The sequence below is a fragment of the Callorhinus ursinus genome, unplaced genomic scaffold, assembly GCF_003265705.2.
Source record: "Callorhinus ursinus isolate GAN/ISIS: 27379988/994484 unplaced genomic scaffold, GSC_fseal_2.0 scaffold25, whole genome shotgun sequence".
Taxonomy (NCBI): Eukaryota; Metazoa; Chordata; class Mammalia; order Carnivora; family Otariidae; genus Callorhinus; species Callorhinus ursinus.
In genome coordinates, this window is record NW_027397087.1 from 31,297,968 (window position 1) to 31,323,846 (window position 25,879).

The 25,879-nt window shown below is 43.7% G+C and overlaps 1 protein-coding gene across 1 annotated transcript in view; it reads left to right on the forward strand.

Annotated features, from left to right (window-relative positions):
• Nucleotides 1-2,485: 2,485 nt before the first annotated feature.
• Nucleotides 2,486-25,879, forward strand: part of MAP2K1 (mitogen-activated protein kinase kinase 1) — a 79,957-nt gene continuing 56,563 nt past the window's right edge. Inside the window, exon 1 of the mRNA XM_025883549.2 lies at nucleotides 2,486-3,012. Within this exon, the coding sequence (XP_025739334.1) occupies nucleotides 2,933-3,012 (80 nt within the window). The 5' untranslated portion in view covers nucleotides 2,486-2,932. The remainder of the gene's footprint in view (nucleotides 3,013-25,879) is intronic.

Genomic DNA, 25,879 nt, shown 5'->3' on the forward strand with positions numbered 1-25,879 from the left:
TATTTTCTTCTGAAAGCTTTATTTAGTACTATAATCCATCCAGAGTTGATTTGTTACATATGGTGTGATATAGGGGTCAAGACTTACTTTTTCTCATATGGAGATTCAATTGGCCCAGCATCATTTATTTAAAAGATCATTCTTTCCCCCACTGCACTGTATTATCATCTTTGTCAAAAATCAGGTGATCAAATATAGTTTGTTTTCAGACTCTTTATTCTACCCCATTGGTCTACTTGTCTGCCCTTATGCTAGTGCCATATTGTCTTAAATACTCAAACTTAGATGGATCTCAATATCTGGTAGTATAGATCTTCCAGCTTTGTTCTTCAAGAATGTCTTGGCTATTCTTGGCTCTTTCCCCTGAATTTCTTTGTTGATGTTGTTCCTTTAATAACAGCTTTATTGGGAAACAATGCAAACAATACATATATACCATATAATTCACTCATTTAAAGTGTATAATTCAATGGTTTTAATAAATTCACAGAGATGAGCAACCATCACCACAGTCGATTTTAGGACATTTTCATCCCCTTAGAAAGAAACCTGATGCCCTTTAGCTATCATTCTACTATCCCCAGTTCATCTGCCCCACCAAGCCCTAAACAACCACTAATCTCTCTGTCTTTATAGATTTGCCTATTCTGGAGCTTTCATATAAATGGGATCATACAATATGTGACATTTTGTGACTGACTGCTTTCACTTAGCATCATGTTTTCAAAGTCTTTCATGCTGTAGCACTTTATGGTGCTACATGGATCAGCACTTCATTCCTCTTCGTGGCTGAGTAATATTCTACTGTATGGGAATGTCACCTTTTGTTTATCCATTTGTGAGTTGATGGAAATTTGGGTTGCTCCCACTCTTTGGCTATTATAAATAATGCTTCCCTAAACATCTGTGTGTAAGTTTTTGTATGGATATATGTTTTTTATTTCTCTTGAGTATATAGTTAGGGGTAGAATTTCTGGGTCATATGGTAGCTATATTTAACCGGGGGAATTGCCAGACGGTTTCCCAAAGTGTCTGCACTGGTTTATATTCCTATATTAATGTTAAAAATTAAAAAAAATGTTTTTAACTGAATAAGTTATATGCATAATAAAAAATTCAAACAGTACCAAGGGCTACAAAAACAAGAGGAAACCTTACTCTCTTTATATACTGCAAGCACCTGGGTGGCTGACACCCTGCTCTGGACCACCAGCTGCAGGTGCTTACTTTGTCCTGCATACTTAATATCTTTAGGACTGAATAGGAAGCGGGAAGAGAAGGACTGAATATTTATTTATTTATTTATTTATTTATTTATTTATTTATTTATTATTTATGAGTTGGGGGAGTACAGAGAGGCAGGGGAGGGGCAGGGGGTGAGGGTGAGAGAGAATCTCAATCAGGCTCCATGCCCAGTGTGGAGCCCAAAGCTGAGGATCCCATGAACCCATGACCACAGGATCATGACCTGAGCCCAAATCAAGAGTCTCATGCTTAACCAACTGAGCCACACAGGTGCCCCTGAATCTACATTTTAAAAAATATGTATGGTGCCTCCTTTATACTTTATTAAGCTCTTTATTCACATCTTATTTCTTCAAGTTTCATATAACTGGACTCATTGGTTTAAAGGGTTTTGTTTTTTTAAAGGGGAGGTTTCAAGGCTTTAAAAAATATCAATCAGCTCTCAAAAAAGGTTGATTACAATTTCAACCTTTTTTTTTTTAAAGATTTTATTTATTAATTTGACAGAGAGAGAGCGTGAGGGCAGGAACACAGGCGGGGGGAGTGGGGGAGAGAGAGGCGGGCCTCTAGCTGAGCAGGGAGCCCGATGCGGGGCTCGATGCCAGGACCCTGGGATCATGACCTGAGCTGAAGGCAGACGCTTAACGACTGAGCCACCCAGGCGCCCCCCCCCCTCGATTACAACCTTATCAGCATTGAGTACCCATCTCCTTGTACCCTCATCAGTAGATCAATAGTGTGTATTACAATTTTATATAAATCTGTGTATCTATTTGCCAGTTTGTTAGGCACAAGGAGTCTCGACAAGTTTTCTATTTCCTCACGCTCCCTCTCCTCTAGAAATGAGAAGAGGTCTTTTTCTTATTCATATTATTATTTCATCTCCTTCAACGTGACTCGGCCCTGGGAGGGCGCCCCAGTCACCGCAGAAGAGGAGACCGACTGGCACCGGGTCGGGTGAAGCCCACCTCTGGGTTAGCTCCGAAAACCAGGACGCACTACCTCCTTTCCCGGTGGGTCCACCTGAATGCCGCGTGGCAGCAGAGGGCGCTGTGGAGCCAGCGCCGGACCCCGCCCCCAGAGCCACGCGCCGCGCCCCCGTGACGTATTTCCGCGGCATCTGCCGCCGAGGCATGCTCCTATTGGCTGTCGGCGAGGCGATAGGGGCGGAGCCGAGTGGGTGTGTGGAAAGCGCCGCAGCCCCGGTGGAGGGGCGAGGCTTCCCTCTTCCACGCCCCTCCTCCTCCCTCCATTCCCTCCCTGGGACTGGTGCGCCAAGCGGCTGGAGCGCTGCGGTGGCGGCGGCGGCGGCGGCGGCGGCGGCGGCTGTACTTTCCCGGTTGAAGCTGGAGCAGGGCTGTGGCGGTGTCGATCGAGCCTGAGGGACCGGTTGACTGAGGGAGTCAAAGAGGGAGGGGATCCCGGGCTGCCGAGCTGTGCCGGCGGGGAAGCCCCTCGATTCCCTGCGCGCCAAGTCGAGCCCCGGGCGAGCGGGGCGGGGGTCCCCCGAGACCGCCAGCGGCCCCTCGACGCTGACGGGACCACGCGGGGCGCGCCCCCCGAAGGCAGCCTCGGGGCCCGCGGCCCCTACTTGGCCCTGCGCGGCGGGCGTGGGGCAGCTCGGAGGGAGGAAGCAAGAGAGGGGCCGCCCTCCGCTCGGAGTTAGAAGCGCCCTCCCGGGTCCAAAATGCCCAAGAAGAAGCCGACGCCCATCCAGCTGAACCCGGCTCCCGACGGCTCCGCGGTTAACGGGACTAGCTCGGCGGAGTAAGTCTGGGGTGGGCGGCGAGCGCCGGGCCGGGCTGCGGAGGCCCCTGCTGGGGTGTAGGAGCCGAGTCGGGTGTGCGCGGCGCGCGGGGCTCCGCTCGGGTTCGTCACGTACGTCTCAGGCTGGCAGGGGCCAGGAACTCCCGGCCGCCGAGGTATCGGTGACTAAGCACAGATTGTACCCCTGACTCAGACCAGTCAGTGGACCCAACGGGTCCCGATTTTCCCCCTCTCCCGACCCTTGCAGTCATCCTTGGCCACTGGCCATTCACTTTCTCCCCCTCAAAGATGAACACTGGTTCATCCCCCGCCCCTCCCCAGCTGTTTTCCCCAGATCGTCTGGGATCCTGGCCTGTGAAGGGGAGAAGGGAGCAAATGTCCTGGAAAGAATTAAGATCGCATCTGCTTTTTTGAGGCCGGCTCAGGGTATGGAGTGTGGAGTTGGGACGAGCAAGCCACGTCCTCACCTTTGTGCTTGACACCTGTGGGCCGGGAGTGCCGCCTTGTTGTGGTCACTGGCTGGCTGGCAGGGGCGTGTATACACCGACATCCCCGTAGCTTTTCCCTTGCCGGCTTCGGGGGCTCCAGGCCCTTGGCCTTCTTCCTGGAAACTATCTTGTCCCCAAGGGAGCTGCTTTCCTCTTCTTCATCTGACTCTTCATTCATTAACAAATCGCTCCTCACCAGTGACTCTCCTAACATGCCATACTTTACCCTGAGCCCTAAACTGACCTGAGACATGAACACGCATAGCCATGAAGAGCACCAGAAGGTGCTGCATCTCTGCAGCTTCCAGTGTTGCTCACAAACCAGCACTGTATCTCATTAAACAGGGAGGAGGCTGTTTAGTGGGGGTGTTTCCGAACTCCCACAACTCTTTTTGCGTCCTGAGTAAGGGACAACACCACTGTGAGGGAGAGAGACCCGGCTAGCTGGAGAATTAATCAGAAAAGATTCTTAATCTTTACATGCACACTGGAGATGTATGGAAGCTAGCTGATGAAATGAGGGGAGTAGGCCTGAACCGTATGCCCTTTGGTGATTTCTATAACCTTCCTTTCTTTCTTTAGATTTTAATAGCCTGGGGACCTGCTGGCTTGGTGACTCTGTCCATCCCTGTAATGATCACAGGCCAGTGGAGGACCTATGGTGTGAACTCAGCTAGTTTCCTCAGGCCTGCTCCCAACAGATGCTCTTCAATACTATAATGTCTCTTTTGTATAATATTGACTTGTACAGGTCAGATTCTATGCAGACAGTCCTTCAGACTTACTGTACAGAATTTTACCCCTTTAAAACAGATTGACATCCCCCCAGCACAGGGCAGGACAAGTTTTGACCGCAGTGGCTGGTTGAATGTTGTGGCCTGACCATCCTGCTCCTGTTTGATTTGGAGGTAGGTACTGAGTGGAAGTACCTGTTGTCATTCTCTTGTTAATTGTGGCACCACATCTGTATTCTTGCAAATGGGAGGAGTCTCATTAAAAAATACAGGGGTGCCTGGGTGGCACAGTTAAGTGTCCGACTCTTGGTTTCAGCTCGGGTCATGATACCAGGGTCCTGGGATCAGGCCCTGAGTCGAGCTCAGTGAGGAGTCTGCTTGAGGATTTTTCTCTCTCTCTGCTCCTGCTTGTGCTCTCTCTCTAAAATAAATAAATAAATCTTTAAAAAAAGAAAAAATGCAAGCAGGAAAAGAATAAACTACTCTGGAGTTGGTGGCAGAAAAGTTTGGTGGGACTGGGAGATTCTCAACAGTGATTAGGAGGTTAACTCTGGAGTCAGGCTAAGTTTGAATCCTGGTTCTGTTACTTTGTGGTTTTGTGACCTGGGACAAGTATCAGTCTTATCTAGGAGCTATGGCTTATTTAGGTTTAGTTAAAATGGAGCTAATGATAGAACCTACTTAGGGTAGTCTTGAAGGTTAAATGAGCTAATACATAGTCAACCTTCCATAAATGTTAGCTGCTGGTGCCTTTGTTACTGGGTCAATGTTGAGAAAGCTGAAGGAAACTGGAAGGTAATTTCCATTCGTGGTGGTGGATATGTATGTTAAGGTGCCTTTGCTTCTGGATAAGTGAATCCCCGCGATTGCTTAGTTTTTTGTGCCACCTGCATCTACCTCCATGACTCATTACTGTGTTACAATAGGAGGCATCTTTGTGTAGACTGCCTGAGACAAACAGGGACTGTTCCCCTACATTTCCTGGCACTAAAGGGAGGAAAGCTGCACACATCTTCATCTTTCACCTTCGAGAGTGTTTCTCAAGTAAGGCTGTTGTTCTCGTGATTTCTGTGATTAGACCAGGGCACAGATGTGAACATTATCATGTAATGTAAACTAAAGAAGAAGGAAAAAAAATCCATTGACGTTAAGGATTTCTTGCTACTAACTTGGCAAGGTTGCTTCTCTGTGGCTCCTTGGCACTTTGGGATTTACCTCTAATTTAGCACTTAGTGCATTCAGATAGAGCTGGGTTACATGGGACCTGAAGTCTATGCAGGTTGCTGGGGTCCTTGAAGAAAAAAGAGTGCAAAAGTACTTCTTTTGCAAATTTTGCAAAAATGCATGAGCATGTTACAAGGATACTAAGTGTTAGCATGAAATAAATTGGAAATAAGATCATATCATTCCTGTTTCAAATGTTTTCATGGTTCCATTGCAGTTAGAATAAAATCCAGACTCCTCTTGGGCTGTGAGACCCAGAGATCTGCCCCCCCCCCCACCGCCCACATTTCCTGCCGCTCCTTTCTTCCACCATACTAGTCCTCTTTCACTTCCTCCTTGGGATGGTCTGTACTCCCTCCAGGCCCTTGCACATGCTGTTCCTTTTGCCTAGAATGAATCATCCCTTCCTCTTCCCAAGCTAGGAAGGAAATAATCATCATCTCTACCTAAATGTCATTTCCTCCGAGGTGTTCACAGACCACCTAATCTCTAAAGGAGGTCACTTTCCCATGTCATCTGATTTTTTTTTTTTTTTTTTTAGACAGGGCACTTAAGAGTGCCTGTCTTTTAAAAAAAAATTTTTTTTTTTTTTTAAAGTAGGTTCCACACCCAATGTGGGGCCCAAACTCATGACCCTGTGATCAAGAGAGTCGCGTCTCCACTGACTGAGCCAGCTAGGTGCCCATCACCTGATTTTTTTTTTAATGACATTCATTCACTGTTTTTAATTTTTTACTAGGATATTTTATTTTATTTTTTAAAGATTTTATTTATTTTTTGACGGAGACACAGTGAGAGAGGGAACACAAGCAGGGGAAGTGGGAGAGGGAGAAGCGGGCTTCCTGCAGAGCAGGGAGCCCGACGTGGGGCTCGATCCCAGGACCCCAGGATCATGACCCGAGCTGAGGGCAGATGCCCAATGACTGAGCCACCCAGGCACCCCTAGGATATTTTAAATATCTGTTTTTTCTGTACACCATAAACTGTAAGGTTAGGGCTGCCTTTTAGTCCTTGGAATACAGTAGCTGGCACATAATGAGTGCAAAAATGTTTGAGTAAATCAGTGAGTGACTTAAATTTCTAATATTTGCACAGGGTGTTTAACAAATCTTTTTGTACTTTTTCATTTATTTTCCCCTTTGCTGTTATTTCCCCCTGCCCATTTCCTTTTCTTTCACAGGCATTCACTCACCCACTCTAGGGTATTTAATATATGGTCTTATAGTTCCACCCATTTGTTGGGTATGTGTACCTTTGGGAGGCAGATGGTATGGTTTTGTGGGTTTCTGTGCGGACAATGCTGAATGTGATTGTGCTGTTATTCTGCCTTAAGAAAGGAGATCCTGCCATTTGTGACAACACGGGTGAACCTGGAAGACATTATATTAAATGAAATAAACCAGACACAGAAGAAAAAAAATACTGCATGATCTCACTTATATGTGAAATCTAAAAAAAGGGTGGGGAATAAATAGAAGCAGAGAGTAGATAGGTGGTTACCAGGGGTGGGGAGGTGGGGTGCTGGTCAAAGGGTACAAAGTTGTAGTTAATATAGGATGAATAAGTCTAGAGATTTAATGTACATATAGTTAATAATACTGTATTGAACACTGGAAATTTGCTCAGATAGTAGATTTCAAGTGCTCACATACACCAAAAAATGGTAACTATGTAAGGAAATAGATATGTTTGTTAATTAACTTGACTGTAGTAATCATTTCCCTGTATGTATATCAAATCTCATGTTGTACACCCTAAATATATTCAAATTTTATAAAAATTACTGTTGTGCTGTAAATGTGCCTCAGTTGGGATAGATTTGGTTATGTTGAGATTACAAACAACCAAAAAATCAGTAGTTCAACATACTTTCAGGTCAGTGGGAGTCTCTGTTCATTGGATTCCATTAGGGATCCAGGCTTATGGAGGTACCATCTCTGAAATATGCTCATGTGAGAAGGGCATCTTGTGAACCACATTCTGGCTCCTAAAGTTTTTGTCCAGAAGTGACACAAGTCACTTTTGCTCCCATTTCATTGGCCGAAGCAAATCACATGGCCATGCTGACCTTCAAAGGAAGGGGGGGCTTCTTGGAAGGAGGAGAACCAGGAATATTTGAACAGAAGCAATGACCACCTCCAACTTTTCTTCCAGTTTATCTTTACTTTTTTAAATTTTTATTTATTTTTATTTATTCATGAGAGAGAGAGAGAGAGAGAGGCAGAGGGAGAAGCAGGCTCCCAAGGAGCAGGGAGCCTGATGCGGGACTCGATCCCAGGACCCTGGGATCATGACCTGAGCCGAAGGCAGACACTTAACCATCTGAACCACCCAGGTGCCCTATCTTTACTTTTTAAAAAATATATATTTTATTTATTTATTTGAGAGAAAAAAAGAGAGCATGAGTAGGGGTGGGGTGGGGAGGGAGAAGCAGGTTCCCTGTGGGGAGCCAGACTCGGGGCTCTATCCCAGGACTCCAGAATCATGACCTGAGCTGAAGGCAGACACTTAAGCAACTGAGCCACCCAGGCACCCCTCTTTACTTTTTTTTAATGAAATACCATGTTTATGACATATTCATGATGCTACATGATGCTATTCATTATTTCTCTTGGTTGCAGAGCGGTCATGTACCACATTTTACTTATTATCCTATGTCAGATCCCCTCTGTTTTCAGCCTTTTGCTGCATCAAACAGTACAGTCATGACCATCCTTGTGCATGGCTCCTTTTGAACCCTTGTGAGAGTTCCTTGGGGGATATACCCAAATGGGATTGCTTGGTGTACCTTGTGTCTCCTTCCATGATGAGGCACATACTTAATCTCTTTCTTTGTTTCTGAAAGAACACTTTTAAAGTAATCTCCACACCCAACATAGGGCTCAAACTCATAACCCCAAATATCAAGAGTTGCATGCTCTACCAACTGAGCCAGCCAGGTGCCCCTTAAAGAACACTTTTAATCTCCATGAGAAGCTTGAGCCCTGAGAAGAAATCCCAGCACAGGGCAGTTCCCAAAACCTCACTTTTTTGTTAACTTCAAGGCAAGTCCTTTGTACTTCCTGACTTTTTGTTTTTTTATCTGTTCAGTACAAGGGGCCTTACAGAATCTTGACCTTAATGGCCTATAGGGTCCCACCCTATCAGGTCCTTTGTTTTCTTCCCCTGCCCCCCCTTACACCTGCACTCCACCCCACTGTGCTCTGGTGTCGGTCTGCAGTGGGTGGGGCACATTCCCATCTCAGAGCTTTTGCATTTGCCATTCCATCTACCTGGAAGCTCTTCTAAAAAATGTGCTTCCTCACTTCCTTCAGACATCTCTCTACACAAATGTCTCTTCACGGAGGTCATCCTTGATCACTCTATCTGTAACATAACACTCCCTGTCTCTGCCCCTTCCTTGTGCCCCATCTTTCTTCACAGCACTTACCACTAACTAATAGTGCACTGTGTGTGTTGATCTGCTGCCCCTACCCCACAAATGTGTAAGCTTCATGAAGGTGGGGGCTTGGCTTTGTTCCTTGGTCAGTGAGTAGAACAGTGTTAGTTCTTCAGTAGACACCTGCTGAGGAAATGAAGCATTCCTACCCTGAAAGAGTATTGGGAAGATTAAACAAGGTAACTCATGTAAAAGTGCTTTGAAGGCCATAAAGTGCTGAATAAACGGGAGGGTGTGTTGCTTGGCCTTGGTGGCATCCACAGATTTTGGCTTTTGAACTGTCTCACGGTAACCCTAAAACACTCAGACTGACTTAATGGTTGCATTCAGAGCATAGTTCCTAGCATCAGCACTTCTGCCAGGTTTGTAAGGGACACACGTCTATTAGGATGTGAAGGCCCTTCAAGAAGGGGATGGAAGGGTTAAGACAGGTTGATGTGCTTTTCAGGGGTCTCTGATGGCCTTTTCTGGGTTGTGTACCATGATAACTAGGAGCCTTTCAAGTGGTTTTAACTCATTTTGTAGTTTTGAACTTGGACGTGTCTACCTCTTTGTTGCTGCAATAATTAATACTGGCGCTGTCATTTGAGAACAGCTTCAGGTGAATAGTCAGACCAGCCGAAGCCTGTGTTCTTGGGAAGAATGCCCCTGCTATTGTTGCAGCAGGTACAGAAAAGGCAAACAGATTCCTACAGATGACTTCGCCTGTGGCAAGGAGATGTGGGGGGCCCTTGTTTGAACATAAACGCTTAGAACATTCTAGTTTCACTTACTTATGCGTCTTTGAAAGAAAGGGAGAGGTTACTTTAGTAGAGTAGCTATTGGCCCTGCCTTACCTATCTAGTTTGATTTTTCTCTATCCCAGTTCACCTGTTGTGGTCCACACTGACCCCTTTACTGTCCTGCCTTCACCCCAGGGTACTGCTTCCTACCTCTGTCTGGTTTTGCTGACATGGTTTCTTTTGTCTGGAATGCCCTCCTCCGCTTTCCTATGTGATTGTATTTTTGTTTTGTATTTGCCACCACTCTTTAGCTTCTATGAGGGCAGGGACCAAGACTGTCTTGTGTACTGATCTTTCTCCAGCATCTAGCAGAGTGTCTGGAATGAGTGAATGCTACCCATCTTTCAAGACCTAGCATGAATTTCATCTCCCATGTATACATGTACATAATCTTGAGATTATGTAGTGTTTTCTGAGTAACTTCATGCTATTCTAGGACTTGTCTTCAAGACTTATACTACTTCTTAAAAAAAAAAAAAAGACTTATACTACTTCTTAATTGTTGATCTTGGCTATGTCATTTAACTTCACTGAGCCTCGGTTTTCCTTATTAGTAAAGTAAGGGTGATAATGTAACAAACCTGTGAAGAAGGTGGGCAGATGAGCATCATCCAAAATAATGTATATGAAAGCACTTTATGATTACTGGAATGCTATTCAAAGGGGAAGTGTTGTTAATGATGCCATTTGATTTCTTCCTTCTCAGAAAGTTGTTATCTTTTATTTTATTTTATTATTATTTTTTAAGATTTTATTTATTTATTTGAGAGAGAGAGAATGAGAGATAGCACGAGAGGGAAGAGGGTCAGAGGGAGAAGCAGGCTCCCTGCTGAGCAGGGAGCCTGATGCGGGACTTAATCCCGGGACTCCAGGATCATGACCTGAGCTGAAGGCAGTCGCTTAACCAACTGAGCCACCCAGGCACCCTCTTGTTTTTTTTTTTAAAGATTTTATTTATTTATTTGACAGAGACAGCAAGAGAGGGAACACAAGCAGGGGGAGCAGCAGGCAGAGGGAGGGGGAGAAGCAGACCCCTTGCTGAGCAGGGAGCCTGTTGCGGGGCTTGATCCCAGGACTCTGGGATCATGACCTGAGCCGAAGGCAGCCACTGAACTGACTGAGTCACCCAGGCACCCCAGAAAGCTGTTATCTTTTGCCCTTAATACCAAATTCCAAATGTTGATAAATCATGTTAATTTGGACATTTTATATGCTGCCTGTCTTTTAAAATCTAAGCCAAATCTGTATCTAATCAAGCCTTGAGACCTAGCTTCCTGTTTACAACAAATGCAGGGACAGAGGAACAAGTCAAATGATACCAGGAGGAAACCATCAGACAACTCCAGGATGTGGAACATGCTTTATGACAACTGACCTAGTCTTTTTAGAAAGTCAGTGTGTCAGGGGTAAAAGCGGGGGAGTGGTGTGGTTCTAGAATAACAGACTTAAAAAAAAAAGGTGCCTGGGTGGCTCGGTTGAGTGACTGTCTTCTGCTCAGGTCATGATCCCAGAGTCCCGGGATCGAGTCCCACATTGGGCTCCCTGCTTGGCAGGGAGTCTGGGTTCTCCCTCTGACCCTGCTCCCTCTTGTGCTCTCTCACTCTCTCTCAAATAAATAAATAAATAAATAAATAGAATAACAGACTAAAGAGACATGCCAACCAAATGTAATGCATGAACTTCAGGTGGATACTGGGAGTCAAAAATGAAATAGTGACCAAATGCATTCTTGGGACAATTTGGGAAATTTGAATAGAGAATTATTAATTTTTTAGTTGTAATGTATTATTATGTAGGAGAATGTTCTTCATAGGTGATGCATGAGACTCACTTTGAAATGGTTCAAGAAAAAAATGCACATACACACATGGTAGGTAAAGCAAGTTAGGCAAATTGTTCAGTTGTTTAGTTGGTTAGTTTATGAGTTTCACTCTTATTCTTTCCGTTTTTCTGTATGTTTGGAAAAATTCATAGTAAATATTTAAGGAGTATCCAAAGAACAAAATTCATCCTGAGTCTTATGCCCTTTTTTTTATGCCCTTTTTAATGTTAACTCACATTTTCTCTTTCCCCTTTTGTACTTCTGGTCTATGTTGTGTAATTAACATCACATTAAATGCAGTATCATTTAAAAATCATAATGCTTTCTTATTCACTAAGTGTTCCTTATATGTCTTTTTTCCCTTAACTTGATTAGGGGCCATACCTTTTTGGACCCCTGGGTTTATAACATTGCTGATACAGTAAATCATTATTGGTAGATTGGACAAAACCAAAGTAATGCTTATTTATTTATTTTTTAAAAAGATTGATTGATTGAAGAGGGTGGGGAGTGGTAGAGAGAGTCTTAAGCATGTTCCATGCTGAGCACAGAGCCTGTCGTGGGGCTGGATCCCACACCCCAGATATTAAGACCCCAGCTGAAACCAAGAGCTATCAGATATCTGATTGTGCCATGCAGGCACCCCAAAATAATGTTTAAACAAAGAAACTGGGGCGCCTAGGTGGCTCAGTTGGTGGAGCATCAGACTCTTCGTTTTGGCTCAGGTCATGATCTCAGGGTCCTGGGATCAGGCCCCATGTGGGGCTCAGCGCAGAGTCTGCTTGAGATTCTTTACCCCTCCCTTTCCTCCTCCCTCCTCTTGGATAAATAAATAAGATCTTTAAAAAAAGAAAGCAAATCAAAAACAAACTGACCAGCAACAAAAAACCTCTTTGCTAGCTTTCCTCTGTATGAATTGGTAGTATTTCTACCACCTCCCCAGGAGACACAAGTCAAGCAATGGTGAATGTTTCTCACATGTGGAGAAAACAAACCCAGAGAATGAGGTTGAGCCTGAGAGGAAAGCTTAAGGTCCCAATTTTGTTTTCTTCCAGAAGCTGCCAATTCTGAAAAATCATCTTACTGTCTTACTGCCGCTTGATTGTGTTTTTACTTCATGTCCTGTGTCCTGGTTCTGTTGCCCAAAGGCCTGTGAGAGCTGTTTGGAGGCTCCTATACCTGTTTGCTGAGTTAACTCTGCCCAGGATGAATGGTGTTTTGTTTTAAAGCAGCAGGTGTTCTCTGGATTCTGGTGCAGGACAGACTGAAAGAGCTGATCCTGCCTCCGATTTCTCAGTGTAGCTCCCAGGGGTGTCCTGCTTTGATGTCAGCAAGGGAGTCAGATTAAGAAGAGGTTACAAGGGGGTTAAGAAGTGGAGAAGGGTAATGTGACCTCTTTTCCCCTCACCCCTTCTTTGAATATTTGCCTGCTTAAGCACAACTCTTTAAAAAATTTGAATGTAATAACACCTTTTAAAGAAAGAAACTACAGACATTAAACTTTCCAGTTTAACTTTTTTTTGGACATTCCATTATATACGTGGCTGTGATCAGTTGATGAAGTACCCCTCCCCCGTCCAGCCCCCTCCCCCAATTTCTACACATGGACATAATCCTCATGCTTGTAATTTATTTTTGGCCGAAGAGTAGGATTTGATAGAGTCTGGCTTTATAAATGATACTTTGTTGATTTGGGGGCTTCCAGATTTTTTTTTTTTTTTGAAGATGTTATTTATTTGAGAGAGAACGTGCGGCGGGGGGGCAGGAAGAGCGGAGGGAGAGAGAATCTTAAGTGCAGAGCCTGACTTGGGGTTCCATCTCATGGCCCTGAGACCCTGAGATCACGACCTGAACTGAAACCAAGAGTCGGGCACTTAACTGACTGCGCCACCCAGGCGCCCCCAGATTTTTGTTAGGTACTGATAGTCTGGTAAATGTTTTGAACCAATTTGTTTTGTTCTGCTTTTAGAGTAATTCATACACCAAATCAGAGGCAATGAACCATGTTGCCGCTGTTGTTACGTATTAACAGAATATGTTCCAAAAAAAGATGGAACCAATTATATTTCAACTGTTTCCTCAAGCTGCAGAAAGGTTTTTTTTTCTTTTTTTTTTTTTAAAGCACTGTGATTTTTGATAGTTTAATAGGTGGAAAGGGTTCTTTTGAAGGTCAATCTGCTTTACTTCAGGTGTTAGCAAGGCTGTATTTTTGAAATGGGATTATTTTCTGTATTTCCTCAATTCCGTTTGAACTAATATTTATTGAATGCTTAATGTAATTTGCTCTGCTAGAAGCTGGAGGCAGATGAGTAAGATTGTCTTTGTCTCTGGGGATTTTATAAAATCTCATAAATTTTATGAGGACAGGCAGAGGTTGCAGGGGCACAGGAAGGAAACAAATGGCTACAGAGTAAGAAAAGTGCCCTGATGTACAAAGGAAGTACTGTGAGAGCTCATTGAGAGGAGGAAGAAGGACTTCCAGTGGGGGAGATTAGGAGAGCCTTCGCGGAAGAGATGACATTTGAGCTGGGTCTTGAAGGATGGCTAGGATTTCCATGGGAATCGGGGGGAGCAGGGCATGGCAGGAAGAGAGCACAGGATGAGCCACTTCACATAAGTGGGAAAGCCTGGGATGCCTGGAGGAGCCAGCAAGTAGTTGAGTGTGCCGGTGCATGGGTGGGGGTCAGAGGAGATGAAGCTGGAGAGGTAGGTGGGCTGGCTTTGTGGTACCCGCTAGATGTTTCAAAAAGTCACATGCAAACTTTTCTTCTCTGGTGATTTTTTAATAGGTATGTCTAAATAGTTTTTATGTGCTTTGTATTTTATTTGTTCATTCATGTCTTTTATTAATCACAATTGCTTGTCTTGTGGCTTGTTGAGGTCAGTGTGCTTTGTATTTTAAAGTTTTATCAATTATGTGGCTACTACGTTGTCCCATCGGCGAGGTTTTCCTTTTATGTTGTGTTAAGAAAAACATCTTTATTTTTTTTTGTCTTTAAAGGCATGTCTTTTATATGGGAGAGCCCTACTTTTCTGTAGTATTTAGACCTATCTTCACAATTTCACGGGAGTATGTGGTTTCTTTTTCTTACAGCCATTTCTCTCTTATTGGTTAATTTTGTCCCAGCTGGAATTTATTAATGTGTTTGGTGTGAGGAATGGGTCTAATTGTTCTTCACAATGAGTTCTAGTATCGTATACGACTTTATTAAATATAATTTATCTACCCATCTGTTGTATTTTCAGGTTTAATTTGGTTGTTAAGGCATTTTGATGTATTTCTAAAATTACCTTTTAACTCTTATGTTGTTTTGATAGTTTTTTTCAATTTTGTAGGGTTAATGAAAACTTTATGTAAAAAAAACTTTTTTTAAAGATTTTATTTTTTAGTAATCTCTACACCCAGCTTGGGACTTGAAGTCATGACCCTGAGATCAAGCATGGCATGCTCTACCAACTGAGCCAGCCAGGTGTCCCTAATGAAAACTTAACAACTTTCCTGGCGTACCTTTCCATTTATTAATGTCTCTTCTCTCTCCTATTGTGGTGGTATAGTTTCTTCTGAATAATTCTTCTGTGTCCTGAGTTAATATTTCAAAGACTTAACATTTTGATGTCATTTTTTTTGATGCCATTGTGATTGAACATTTTTTAATTTCTATTTTCCATCTTGACCATGGTTTGATTTGTATGAATTGTTTATATCCTGCAGCTTTGTTAAAATCACTCATTATATCTAGTAATTTTTTGGTTGAATGTATATGCATTTCTAGATTTACTAGTGTCATCTTTAAAACATAACATTTCTTCCTCTGAACACCTTTATATTTTATAGCCATCCTGCGTTGCTCTCCATAGCAGTTGTGTTCCAGGGGAACACTATTAAATATAATGATGCTTCCCAAGGACCTTCTGGGCAAGGAACATTTCTGCTTTTTCCAAAGAGCCATGAAAATAGGAAGCAGCTGCCTAGCTTAATAGAAGCAGAGCCTGTTCGGGCTTGATGGGACCTTACAGAGCCTTTAGCCCCCTTGCCTGCATTTGCGAGATGAAACCAGACCCAGAGAGGAGAAAAAACTTGCTGGGAGCGCACACAGCTCGAATGGAGGAGTTGGTTTTCAGACTTGGATTTTCTTATGGTGTATATATTACATGTTTTCATTTAGGACACTTGGAAAATTTTCCAACCAAGTTTACCCAACACCAAATTTTGGTAACTTTATCCAGTATCCTAAAAAATTTTTTTAAAACTAATCTGAATTTTTTCAAGAAATAATCGGAATTTTTTCAAGTAATAATCTGAAGCTCTTGAAAAGGCACCCCTCTATATCACCATTCTCTTAGGTGTTTGAGTGAAAAGGGAATAAGGAAAGGAGGGGAGGAAAGGGTATTTTAGTCCAGGATCCTTAGTAGGAGGGCCTATTTTTAAGCTTCATAATGTCAGTTTTAAAAGCAGTGGTTTTCAAAATAACCACAGACAAAAGTCCCCTTGAAATGAATGCCTTTCTGGAATTGACCTATTTTGAGTTTGTTACCAAGAAAGGTTCAGAATCTCGAATGCTCTTACTTGCATTTACTTTTCAGACAAAGTAGAACAATAAGTTGAGTGAATGATCTATGTGGATTCCAGATTCAGGTTAAATCTAGGAATATGGGAAGTTGTAAGAAGACATGATTAGCCAATCATATTGTTGTACTTACAGGTTTGTCTGGATCCAGGATAATTATAGTCCCTTCTTTATTGAGTTGTAACTTATATTTCCAGGTTAATTTTAAAAACCATCACTGCGTTTGAGAGTCCAGAGTCAAAGTTATTTACCCAATTTGATTTCATACCATCCTTCAGTAAACGGTCCTTCCAGAACAGTCTGTCGGGGGAGGCCTCAGAGGTTAGCAAGAATTCCAAGTCAACTGTAAACCTTTTGTCTGATGCTTTACTGGAATCCAGATTGAAATCCTACCAAAATGCCAGCCTGTATTTCAGCTTCTTCCCCCCAGCCCCCAACAGGAAGAAGGCAGCAGCTTAACATTCTAATAATTATTAATAGAAAATTAATACTGCTTTTTTTTTAAGATTCTATTTATTTATTTGACAGGGAGAGACACAGTGAGAGGGGGAACACAAGCAGAGGGAGTGAGACAGGGAGAAGCAGGCTTTCCGCCGAGCAGGGAGCCCGATGCGGGGCTCGATCCCAGGACCCTGGGATCACGACCCGAGCCGAAGGCAGACGCTTAATGACTGAACCACCCAGGTGCCCCTTAATACTGCTTCTTTTAGGCATTCATTTATGTCCACTATAAAACTTGGTCATTGGTGCTGTGGAAAGATTCCAGTCACTAGAGGATGGGCCAATGAAACACTTGGACCAGGCTTTTAACAAATATTAATTTAGGTAGAGACTGGAGCACCTGGCTGCCTCAGTCAGTAGAGCATGCGGCTCTTGACCTCGAGCTTATAGGTTTGAGCCCCATGTTGGGTATAGAGATTACTTAAAAATGCAGTCTTTAAAAAAAATTTAGGGACGGCAACATTTTTTAAATTTTATTGGAACAGTCCCTTCTAAAACATAGTCTCTTTTGCCTTGTTTTATTTTGGTAACTATAACTAATGCTGGGTTAGCCATAAATGTAGCTTGTTGCATTTCTATTTCTGAGTATTCTGAATCACTGAGCAATTACAAAATGAAAGGTTATCCTAAAGCGTTTCCAAATAAAGAAACCATAAAATATTAGGGGAAGTCAAGGGGAGAGCTAGGGAGGGAAGTACCGGAACCACCAACAGGTGTTCTGGTTGCATTGAACAAAGTGTCGCTTGGTATGCAGTCATGGGGAAGAGTTTTGTGAATTCCTGAGTGTTGGTGTGAGGTGGAGGGGGGACCCAGGGTGAGCGGAAGTCAGCAGTTCCGGAGGTGCAGAGGACTTGGCTTACTGGCCCGCCCACAGCTGAGGACCTGAATCAATTCCTGAGCAAGTTGCATTCTTGAAAGACAAGGGCTGCATCTGTAGAAGCACAGCTGTTAATCTGTGGGGCAATAATTAAGTACAGGTCCTAGATCCGGGAGGAACAGTAGGATGAAGTCTAAAGACATGAAACTTGTATCCCTGAAGGACACCATGACTGGAAAAAGAACTAACATTTATTGAGAGCCTGTCTGTCCTATTTAAATGCATTATCTTCAATTTGCACTAAAATTCTGCAAGACAGGTCCTAATATTCTGTTGTACAAATAAGGAAAATGAAGTTCAGGGGAGTTAAGTAATTTGAGGAAGGTTGCACAGCTAGAAAGTGGTGGGACTAAGTTTAGAGCCCAGGTCTGACCTACTCGAACATCCATGTTTTTCCCACATGACTGTCCAAAGATTATATAAAATGGTAGAGGTCTTTAAAAAACAAATTTTTTTAAAAGTAAACCTTATGCCTGGTGTGGGGCTTGAACTCACAACCCTAAGATCAAGAGGTACACACTCTACTGACTGAGCCAGCCAGGCACCCCACTAGAGGTCTTTTTAGAGTTGTACTCTCCAGAACTGGAGCCACTAGCCATATGTAGTTATTGAAATTTCAGTGTATTAAAATTCAGTGAAGTTTAAAAATAAAAATCAGTTCCTAAGTTGCATAAGCCACACTTCAGGGGCCTGAGGTGGCATGTGACTAGTGCTACTGTATCAGAGAGCGCAGATAGAACATTCCCATCATTGCAGAAAATTAGTGCCTAGCGGTCATCCAATTTTACCCTTTTATTTATTTTTGCCTCTTATTTTGTGAAGGAGAAAATGAGGGACAAAGGAGGGAAGTAACGTGTTCAGTGTCCTATGTCTGGTTAATCTGGGCCTTTGGGCTGATTGCCTGGTGGCTTTCCCATGGTCCACACTCTCCTCTAAAAACAATTAATAGACCGGAGGTGTGCAAGAGGAGTGACTGCCCTACTCTCCCAGCCTTGCCTGGCCTTCAAACTAGATTCTTTCTCCCAGAGTGCAGCTCTGTGTTTTCCTAAGTTCAAAGGGCACGTCCGGATTAGTTGCCTCTAGGAAAATGAGAGATGTTTGTTGGAAAGGAATTCCATGCTTAATGTATGAAACAGCACTTTGATTCCCCCTACTTCGTGCTCTGCCTTCCTACCAAGCACTTTGTAACTGAACTTGCAGCTGCTAGCCATTTGTCTTCCAATCAAGGCCAACTTCAAAACAGTTAAGATGACAGAGGTATGTATACTTTGAATAGAAGCAGCTGCTTGTTGTTTGCTGTTGATTTGAATGGCTTTTGTGTGAGGGTCAAATAGATTTAGATTATGACTAAAATTACAACAATAGGTTTCAGACTTCTGTGTTAAGAAGATTCAGATGTATTAACATTCATTTAACTGATATTTATTACATACCTAATATAGACCAGGCACTGAGCTGAGAAATGGAAGAAATGGACTTTTGCTGGAGATGAAAAAAGATGCCAGTATTCTGGGCGAGTCTAATGCACTTTAAAATCTTGCCTGAATTTTATTGTTGGCATTTGCCATCCATGTATTTGCCTATTTTGGTCCTGAAATGCAGTGAAAGCTCCAGTTTGGATCATTGCTTTGAAGTAAAGTGAAAAATCATGTGCAAATGTCCTTTTAGTAGATGCTATTAAAGACAAATTATACATGCGAATGTCTAAATGACAGTCTAAAGTGTATGCGTGTGTGTCTGGGGGATGGGCACGTGGGAACAAAAAGGAGTCATTGTACTAGGGTAGTATTTTTAGGAAGCCTTAAATGTGATATTTGATTTCAGTATATCACACTCATTGGTTTAGAAAGTTGTCTTTTAGAAACAAATTAAAGTTTGGGTTTTTTTCCTAAAGAAATGTTAAAGTCAGGTGCATGAGTATGGTCAGAGATTAAAAACAAGTTGAAATGATGGCAAGGTATCCAGGAAAGTGCCTGTCTTTTCGGAGAGCACAAAGGCAGAGGTGGAGAGGACATTAAAGATGGCGGGCACAGCTGGAAGGGGTCCCAGGGAGCCCTGATGTCTGGTCTTTAACTGCCTTAGGTGGTGTGGTGGTGGTGTTGGGGGGAGGGTGTGGGCAGAGCACCCAGCTGACTTCTTGTATAGTTTTATAGAGTAGGGTCTCATTTCTAGAAGGTTGGGAATGGGCTTATGAGAGTTTTGGGGTCAACAGGCCCAAAGGCAGGGTGGTCTGAGGAGGACGTACTGTTCCCCTCTCAGAGTTTTGGATGCTAGCAATGCAGCGAAGAGTCCACTTTCCCAATCAGGTTTTAAATCATTGTTTCTACTTCTCCAGGTGTTTCGTTTGAATCCAGAAATTAACCTCTCTTCCAGAGGGCTCCGTAAGTCTGCAGGCTTGAGAATTGTCAGGCTGCAGTGCTTTTGAATAACAGTGCCTTGTGTAGAGGGAAAGTGAGATCTCAGCTCCTTCTCTGGGAGAGCTGTTAACTTGCCATGTGACCACCCTGTGCCTGCTTGTCTGCAAAGTGGGCTGATGGGAACTCCTTCCTACCTTTCAGGGCTTATATAATGAGTCCACATGATCATATAGGTCACCACTGAGCACGTTTTCAAGCTCATGGTAGATATCAAGTAGATTAAATTTTATTATCAGAAGGAATCTTGGAGGTCTCTCTTGGCATTCCTCTTTTTTTGGCAGATAAAGAACCAGTATTGCAAAGAAGGGTTAAGGGGAGTGGGCCTCGTCACACAGTAGGTTCTCCTGTGAATGTGACTTTTGAGTAAGCATGGCCTAGAGACTGTGTGAGACAGGGAAAAGGCTTTGGAGCTGGCAGACGTTGGTTTGAATCCTGACCCTGCTTCTTACTCTCTTGAGCGATCTTGTGCAAGTTCTTTTGCATCCTTGAGTCTGTTTGCACATCTATAAAATGGGCATAATGACACCTACCCACAGAAAGGATTCGTAGACACTCCATGTGTGTAAACTGGTTTTTATGATTAACAGGACTAATGATAAGGGCCAGGACTAGATTCCCTGCCAGGGTGCCTTATCCTCTATGAGGTGAGAAGGAGAGAAAATTCTCACCTCCCAAAGCACTTCCAGTGATGGGGCTCTTCAGCTGTTCTTTATCCAGACAGACAGAATAGAGACAGTGCTGGGCATATTTGCAAATTTGGGGAAGGAAGCAAAGGAATTCTTTTCAGTGAAACGGGAGGCTGCAGAAGGTGCCCAGGAAACAACTGCTACACAGTACATCCCAGTACAGACTCCTCCTGGCTTCTCCAGGACCACTGTCTGCCCGACAAGAAGTAGCTTCGCTTTCTTCTCCAAGAGTTCAAAGGGGCTTTCCTGGGCCGTGTGTGTGTTAGGAATAGGGAGGGGTAGACACTGACATAAAGGGAAGGTAATACTCCAGTGCTTCAAGCCAGATGTGGGGGCATCTGCTCTAGGTGGCTCTTGGGTTCCACTTTTTCATGGTTCATCCAGATGTCTGACCCCTACGGGTCCAGGCCTCTGCTCAGACTGTGTTCTGGGGATTCCCTTCTCTACCTTTCAGTCCACGTTGCAATCCTAATCTTGTGTCAAAGCTCACTTTGTAGGTCACCTTTTATTTAATTTTTTTTAAGATTTATTTATTTTATTTTATTTATTTGATAGAGACAGACGCAGCGAGAGAGGGAACATAAGCAGGGGGAGTGGGAGAGGGAGAAGCAGGCTTCCTGCAGAGCAGGGAGCCCGATGACGGGGCTTGATCCCAGGACCCTGGGATCACGACCTGAGCCGAAGGCAGACGCTTAATGACTGAGTCACCCAGGCGTCCCAAGATTTATTTATTTATTTTAGAGAGTGAGTGTGAGTTGGGAGGGACAGAGGGAGAGAACCTTCAAGTAGACTCCCTGCTGAGTCCAATGCAGGGCTCAGCTGCACAACCCATGAGATCATGACCTGAGCTGAAACCAAGATGCTTAACTGACTGAGCCCCCCGGGCGCGCCTGTAAGGTCACCTTTGTGTAAATCTGTCACAGACCTGTCCTCCGCCTGACTCTAGGCAGTGGTCATTTTTCCGCCCTCCAGGGCTCGCTGTACATATCTCATCACACTGCAGTTGTTCGTGGAACTCCTGTCCATTTGGACGGAAATTGGGGAAACCTGGGACTCTGGGTCTTACTCATCTTTATCTCCAGTGCATGGCATGTTCCCTGCTGCCTGGTTTGGTGAAATTTTGCTGAGCGATAAGTCCTGACATGGCAGTAAAGGCAGAGGGCAGAAGACACTCCTCTCCAGAGGTCAAGGCTCTGCTCAAGGCTTTGCTCATAATCCCTGCCCAAGTCTGACTTTGACTTATTTTGATTATTTTCCATTTAATGTTTTGGCACAAGAAGGTCACGGTGTTGGTAGTAATCATAGCATTTGTTCTGTGAGGCTTTGTATACTCCTTTTTTTTTTTAAGCTATCCAACCTGTCCAACGTGGGGCTCGAACTCATGACCCCAAGATCAAGTGTCCCATGCTCTACCAACTGAGCCCCTCCTCCTCATTGTTTTTACATCCCTTTATTTCCTCATTCAACCACATGAGGTGTGCGGGATGTGTGTTATCTTTACTCAACAGATAGGAAACTGATTCTGGTTAAGGTTCTTGGTCTGTGTCACACTGGCAGCTAAGAGTGTTTATAGTCCTCTGTACTGCCTTTTCAGCCAACAGCCCCTTCCTTGCCCCAAGGGGAAACATTTGGTAAGCCTATACTGGCAATGACATCTTCCCTATTCTATGGTGTTCCCTCAACCCCCTGCCTGGCGCAGAGGAAGGCTCAGGGAATGTTTGGAGCCCGATGCATCAGCGAGCCTCTTATGCATGCTGAGCTGAACACTTATCCCCAGCAAATGTTGGGCTCCTTTGATGGATATGTGACATTGGTGGCTGAATTGTGGCTTTTCACACTCTCCCCCCACGCCTCTCCAGGGACTGGGATAGGACAGATGGTCATGGACACAGGATTCTCAGCTCTGCATCCTCGCTGCGAATCACATTTGGGGAAAAGTTAAGTTTGTGCAATAATACAATTTCGGTAACACGGTTTCATGCTGCCGGTGAGTTGTTTAACACTTTGAATAAATCACACTTCAGCAGAACTCATTTGGGAACAGAGTTTAATTTCACTGTGGGTGGCTGTGATTCTCACCCACCAGCCCTCCCACCCCCCTAATAAATCTGTGCTGATAAGGTGAATGCAGCTCTAAGCCAGGCTATTTCTGGACCTGGGAGAGCATTACATTGTATTAATCATCCTTTTCACCACCAACACCTTTCATTCCTTCTCCCCTAAGGATCGTTCCTTGTTTGTCCTTAAATTTGTCCTTGTTGTAGATGGAGAAGAAGACCTTTATAATTCATCCTCCTGGCCGTGTGATGAAGGGATTGAGGCCCCAGAGAGGCCAGGCGCCTTATGGCTAGTGAGTGACAGCCTGAAGGGAGATCCAGGATCCCCGACTTTTCTCTAGTGCGGGGCCCCTGTTTTCTGCCCCGCCCCACCGCCCACCCTTTGATTCTGTTTTACAGTCAGGGAAGAGTCTGTTCAGTTTAGAATGAATAGAGGTGACTGGGTCACTGTTAAACCGCCCCCAGCCCAGAGTGAATTCAATTCCTTTTAACCCTTAACGGCCTCTCTTGACATATCTTTGCTAAGGGCTGTGAAAGTCTTGACCGATTTCTGTGATTTCTGTATGGTCGACTGCAGTCTATCAGGTAACCCTGTGTGGGTTTGACTGATAGGATTTAACTTTTAGGAAAAAAAAGAAAAGGGATGATAAGAATATGTGGAGGGAGAGAAAAAGTTAAATTCTCTCAGCAGTATACCTTTTAACTCTTTGGCTCTAAAAATCACATTTTGATGGTTCAAATATGGCATATAAGACCTATAACCCAAGAACTGCTGAAGATTAAAATGTACATAAGGTCCAAGCTTGGAGTTTGAAAAAGACTTCTCATTGTTTCTAGAAGCTTCACTGTTCTATGTTCTTCTGTTAATGGGGTTGGGGCATCCTGGGATCTCAGCAACTGGTGTGTCATCGACTGCTCTCTGGCCCTCCCCTGTCTGGGGGGCACACTCTTCGTCTACGTGGGAACTTTTGGGAGGGATGCATATGCCTGGCCAGCAAGAGGGGCCCAGCCGAGCTGCACGGGGGTGATGTATATAGCAGGAAGCCAGTTATAACAGCAGAAGATAAATTTGCTCTGTACAGGATCTTACATGTAGTAGGTAGTGTTTATTGATATTTTGATTAAAAAATACATATATATCTATATATATCTCTTCCTCTTCTTTCTTGACTACAAAGATCTCGTCTCTTTAAGGGGAGAAGAGGAGCTTAATTGTGCCCTGCTCCTCTTCTAATACTGTGACCAGCATCCCCACAGTTACAGACTCTGTTCTGGAACTTAGTGGGCGCTCTTCTTTGTGTTGTAGGAGTGATCCCTAGAGGCAGACAGCTGAGGTTGGAGTCCTCCACCCCTGAACAGTTATGTCAATTGGACTTCTTAAGTAAGGTGTGTCATCCCTAGCTTCCTCATTAGTAAGTGTGGGGTGGTGGTAATACCTAACTTGTGGGGTTGTTTTGAGGGTTAAGTGTAAGATCATTAGCATAACACCTAAATCATAGTAAGCACTCAATAAAATGTTACCCATGACTTTGTACATTTCCTTTGGGGTTTCTCTGTCAAGTTTATTGCCAGCGTTTGCGGGTCTACCCTCTCCTTTAAGGTTGAGGTCCAGTATTATCTTGTCCATGAAACTTTGCTCTCCCTTAGAAAACTTCCAGTGGGGCTGTCCATGAACTACGTGGGAGACAAACCACTTTGTGTGTGTGTGAGTGAGCTAGAGATATATCTTCATATGTATCTGTTTTTCATTATGTGCATTGTGAGCTTTTGGAGACTAACAGTTTTGTCTTGATGCCCCATCTCTAGTCCAGGTCTGGTGTGTAGTAAGTGGTCTGTAAATGTGGAGTGAATGAATGTTGGTATTAGCTTACAGAGCTCATGTGGGACAGGAGATTTGCTTCATTGCTTTTTCCCTGATATCAAATACAATGTTATGTGCATTGAGTTTCTCAATAGCTCTTCTTGAATCATTTCTCCTTTTTAAAAAGATTTATATATATATATATTTTTAGAAAGTGTGTGTGCTTGTGCGTGCGCACACGTGAGTGGGGGGGGCAGGGGGAGAGGAAGAGAGAATCCTCCAGCAGACTCCCTGCTGAGTGTGGAGCCTGATGCAGGGCTCCATACCAGGACCCTTAGATCATGACTTGAACTGAAATCAAGAGTCAGTTGATTTCTTCTTTTTGTCCTTTTTGACTGATTAAGCAAAGCTGGACCAGTTGGGGCCCCCAGTTGGGACCAAGGGATGTGGCTCCTGCCAGATTCTCTTGTAAGTCAAATGTTTAAATTCAGCGCATGGCATGAAGGAAGTTGGGAGTATTATCTGATTGTATGGATTCTGGTTACTAGACTGTAAATGACTGTGGTGGGTGAGGATGTCATAAATACACTAGTGGTTTTGGGACCTGAAGGAGTTAAAGCTCCTCTCAGAATAGCCCAAGCAGCTCCTAGGAAGTAGCTTCCGAGGCAGGATGTGGCAAACCAGTGTGTAAATGAGCACGTTCTCCTTTGGAAGAAAAGGAAGTAGGTGGGGAGAAGTGAAGAGGAAGAGCTTGGTGGACAAATCTTTTTATCTGCTGCTGTAAGAACAAGCTTCTCTTTTGAATGCCAGCCAGAGCCTGTAGAATTTTAACCCCAAGCGACCAAGGTCCAAAGAATGCTTAATGATGCTGGTCTTGCAGTTTTCTTGTTTTTCTCCACAATACCTCAAATTTAATACTCAGTGGAGTGTTGCCTTAGTAGGTTTTGTTTTCTCATCTTGATCATTGGTTATTATTTAATGCTGTTTGAGGATTCACAGTTAATGTGAAGTGTCATCACAGTCACACTCTTCTAACCAAGATTAATTAATTAATTATTGGCTTTTATTTTTAAGTAATTTTTCTACACCCAACACGGGGCTCAAACTCACGACCTTGAGATCAAGAGTTGCACATTCCACCAACTGAGCCAGCCAACCCCCCCCCAACCAAGAGTAATTTAGAAGAAAGTTTTTTGTCTCTTTGATATGTTTACTTATTTATCTGTTTCAGAACACATTCTCACCCATTGTCTGTCCAGGTGCTCATAACAGCCCTTGTGATACAGGATAAGAGTGTGCTCTCATTTCAAGGTTCAAGGTTAGATGGCCTGTTACCGGCTCTGGACCTCCTGACTTCAAATTCAGGGTTGTTTCCATAATCTTGGTACCTTTTGTTAAAAGCATGGTTTATACATTGGAGGTGAATTATTCACGGTGCAATTTTGCAAATAAAAATAGCTCTCTGGGATTC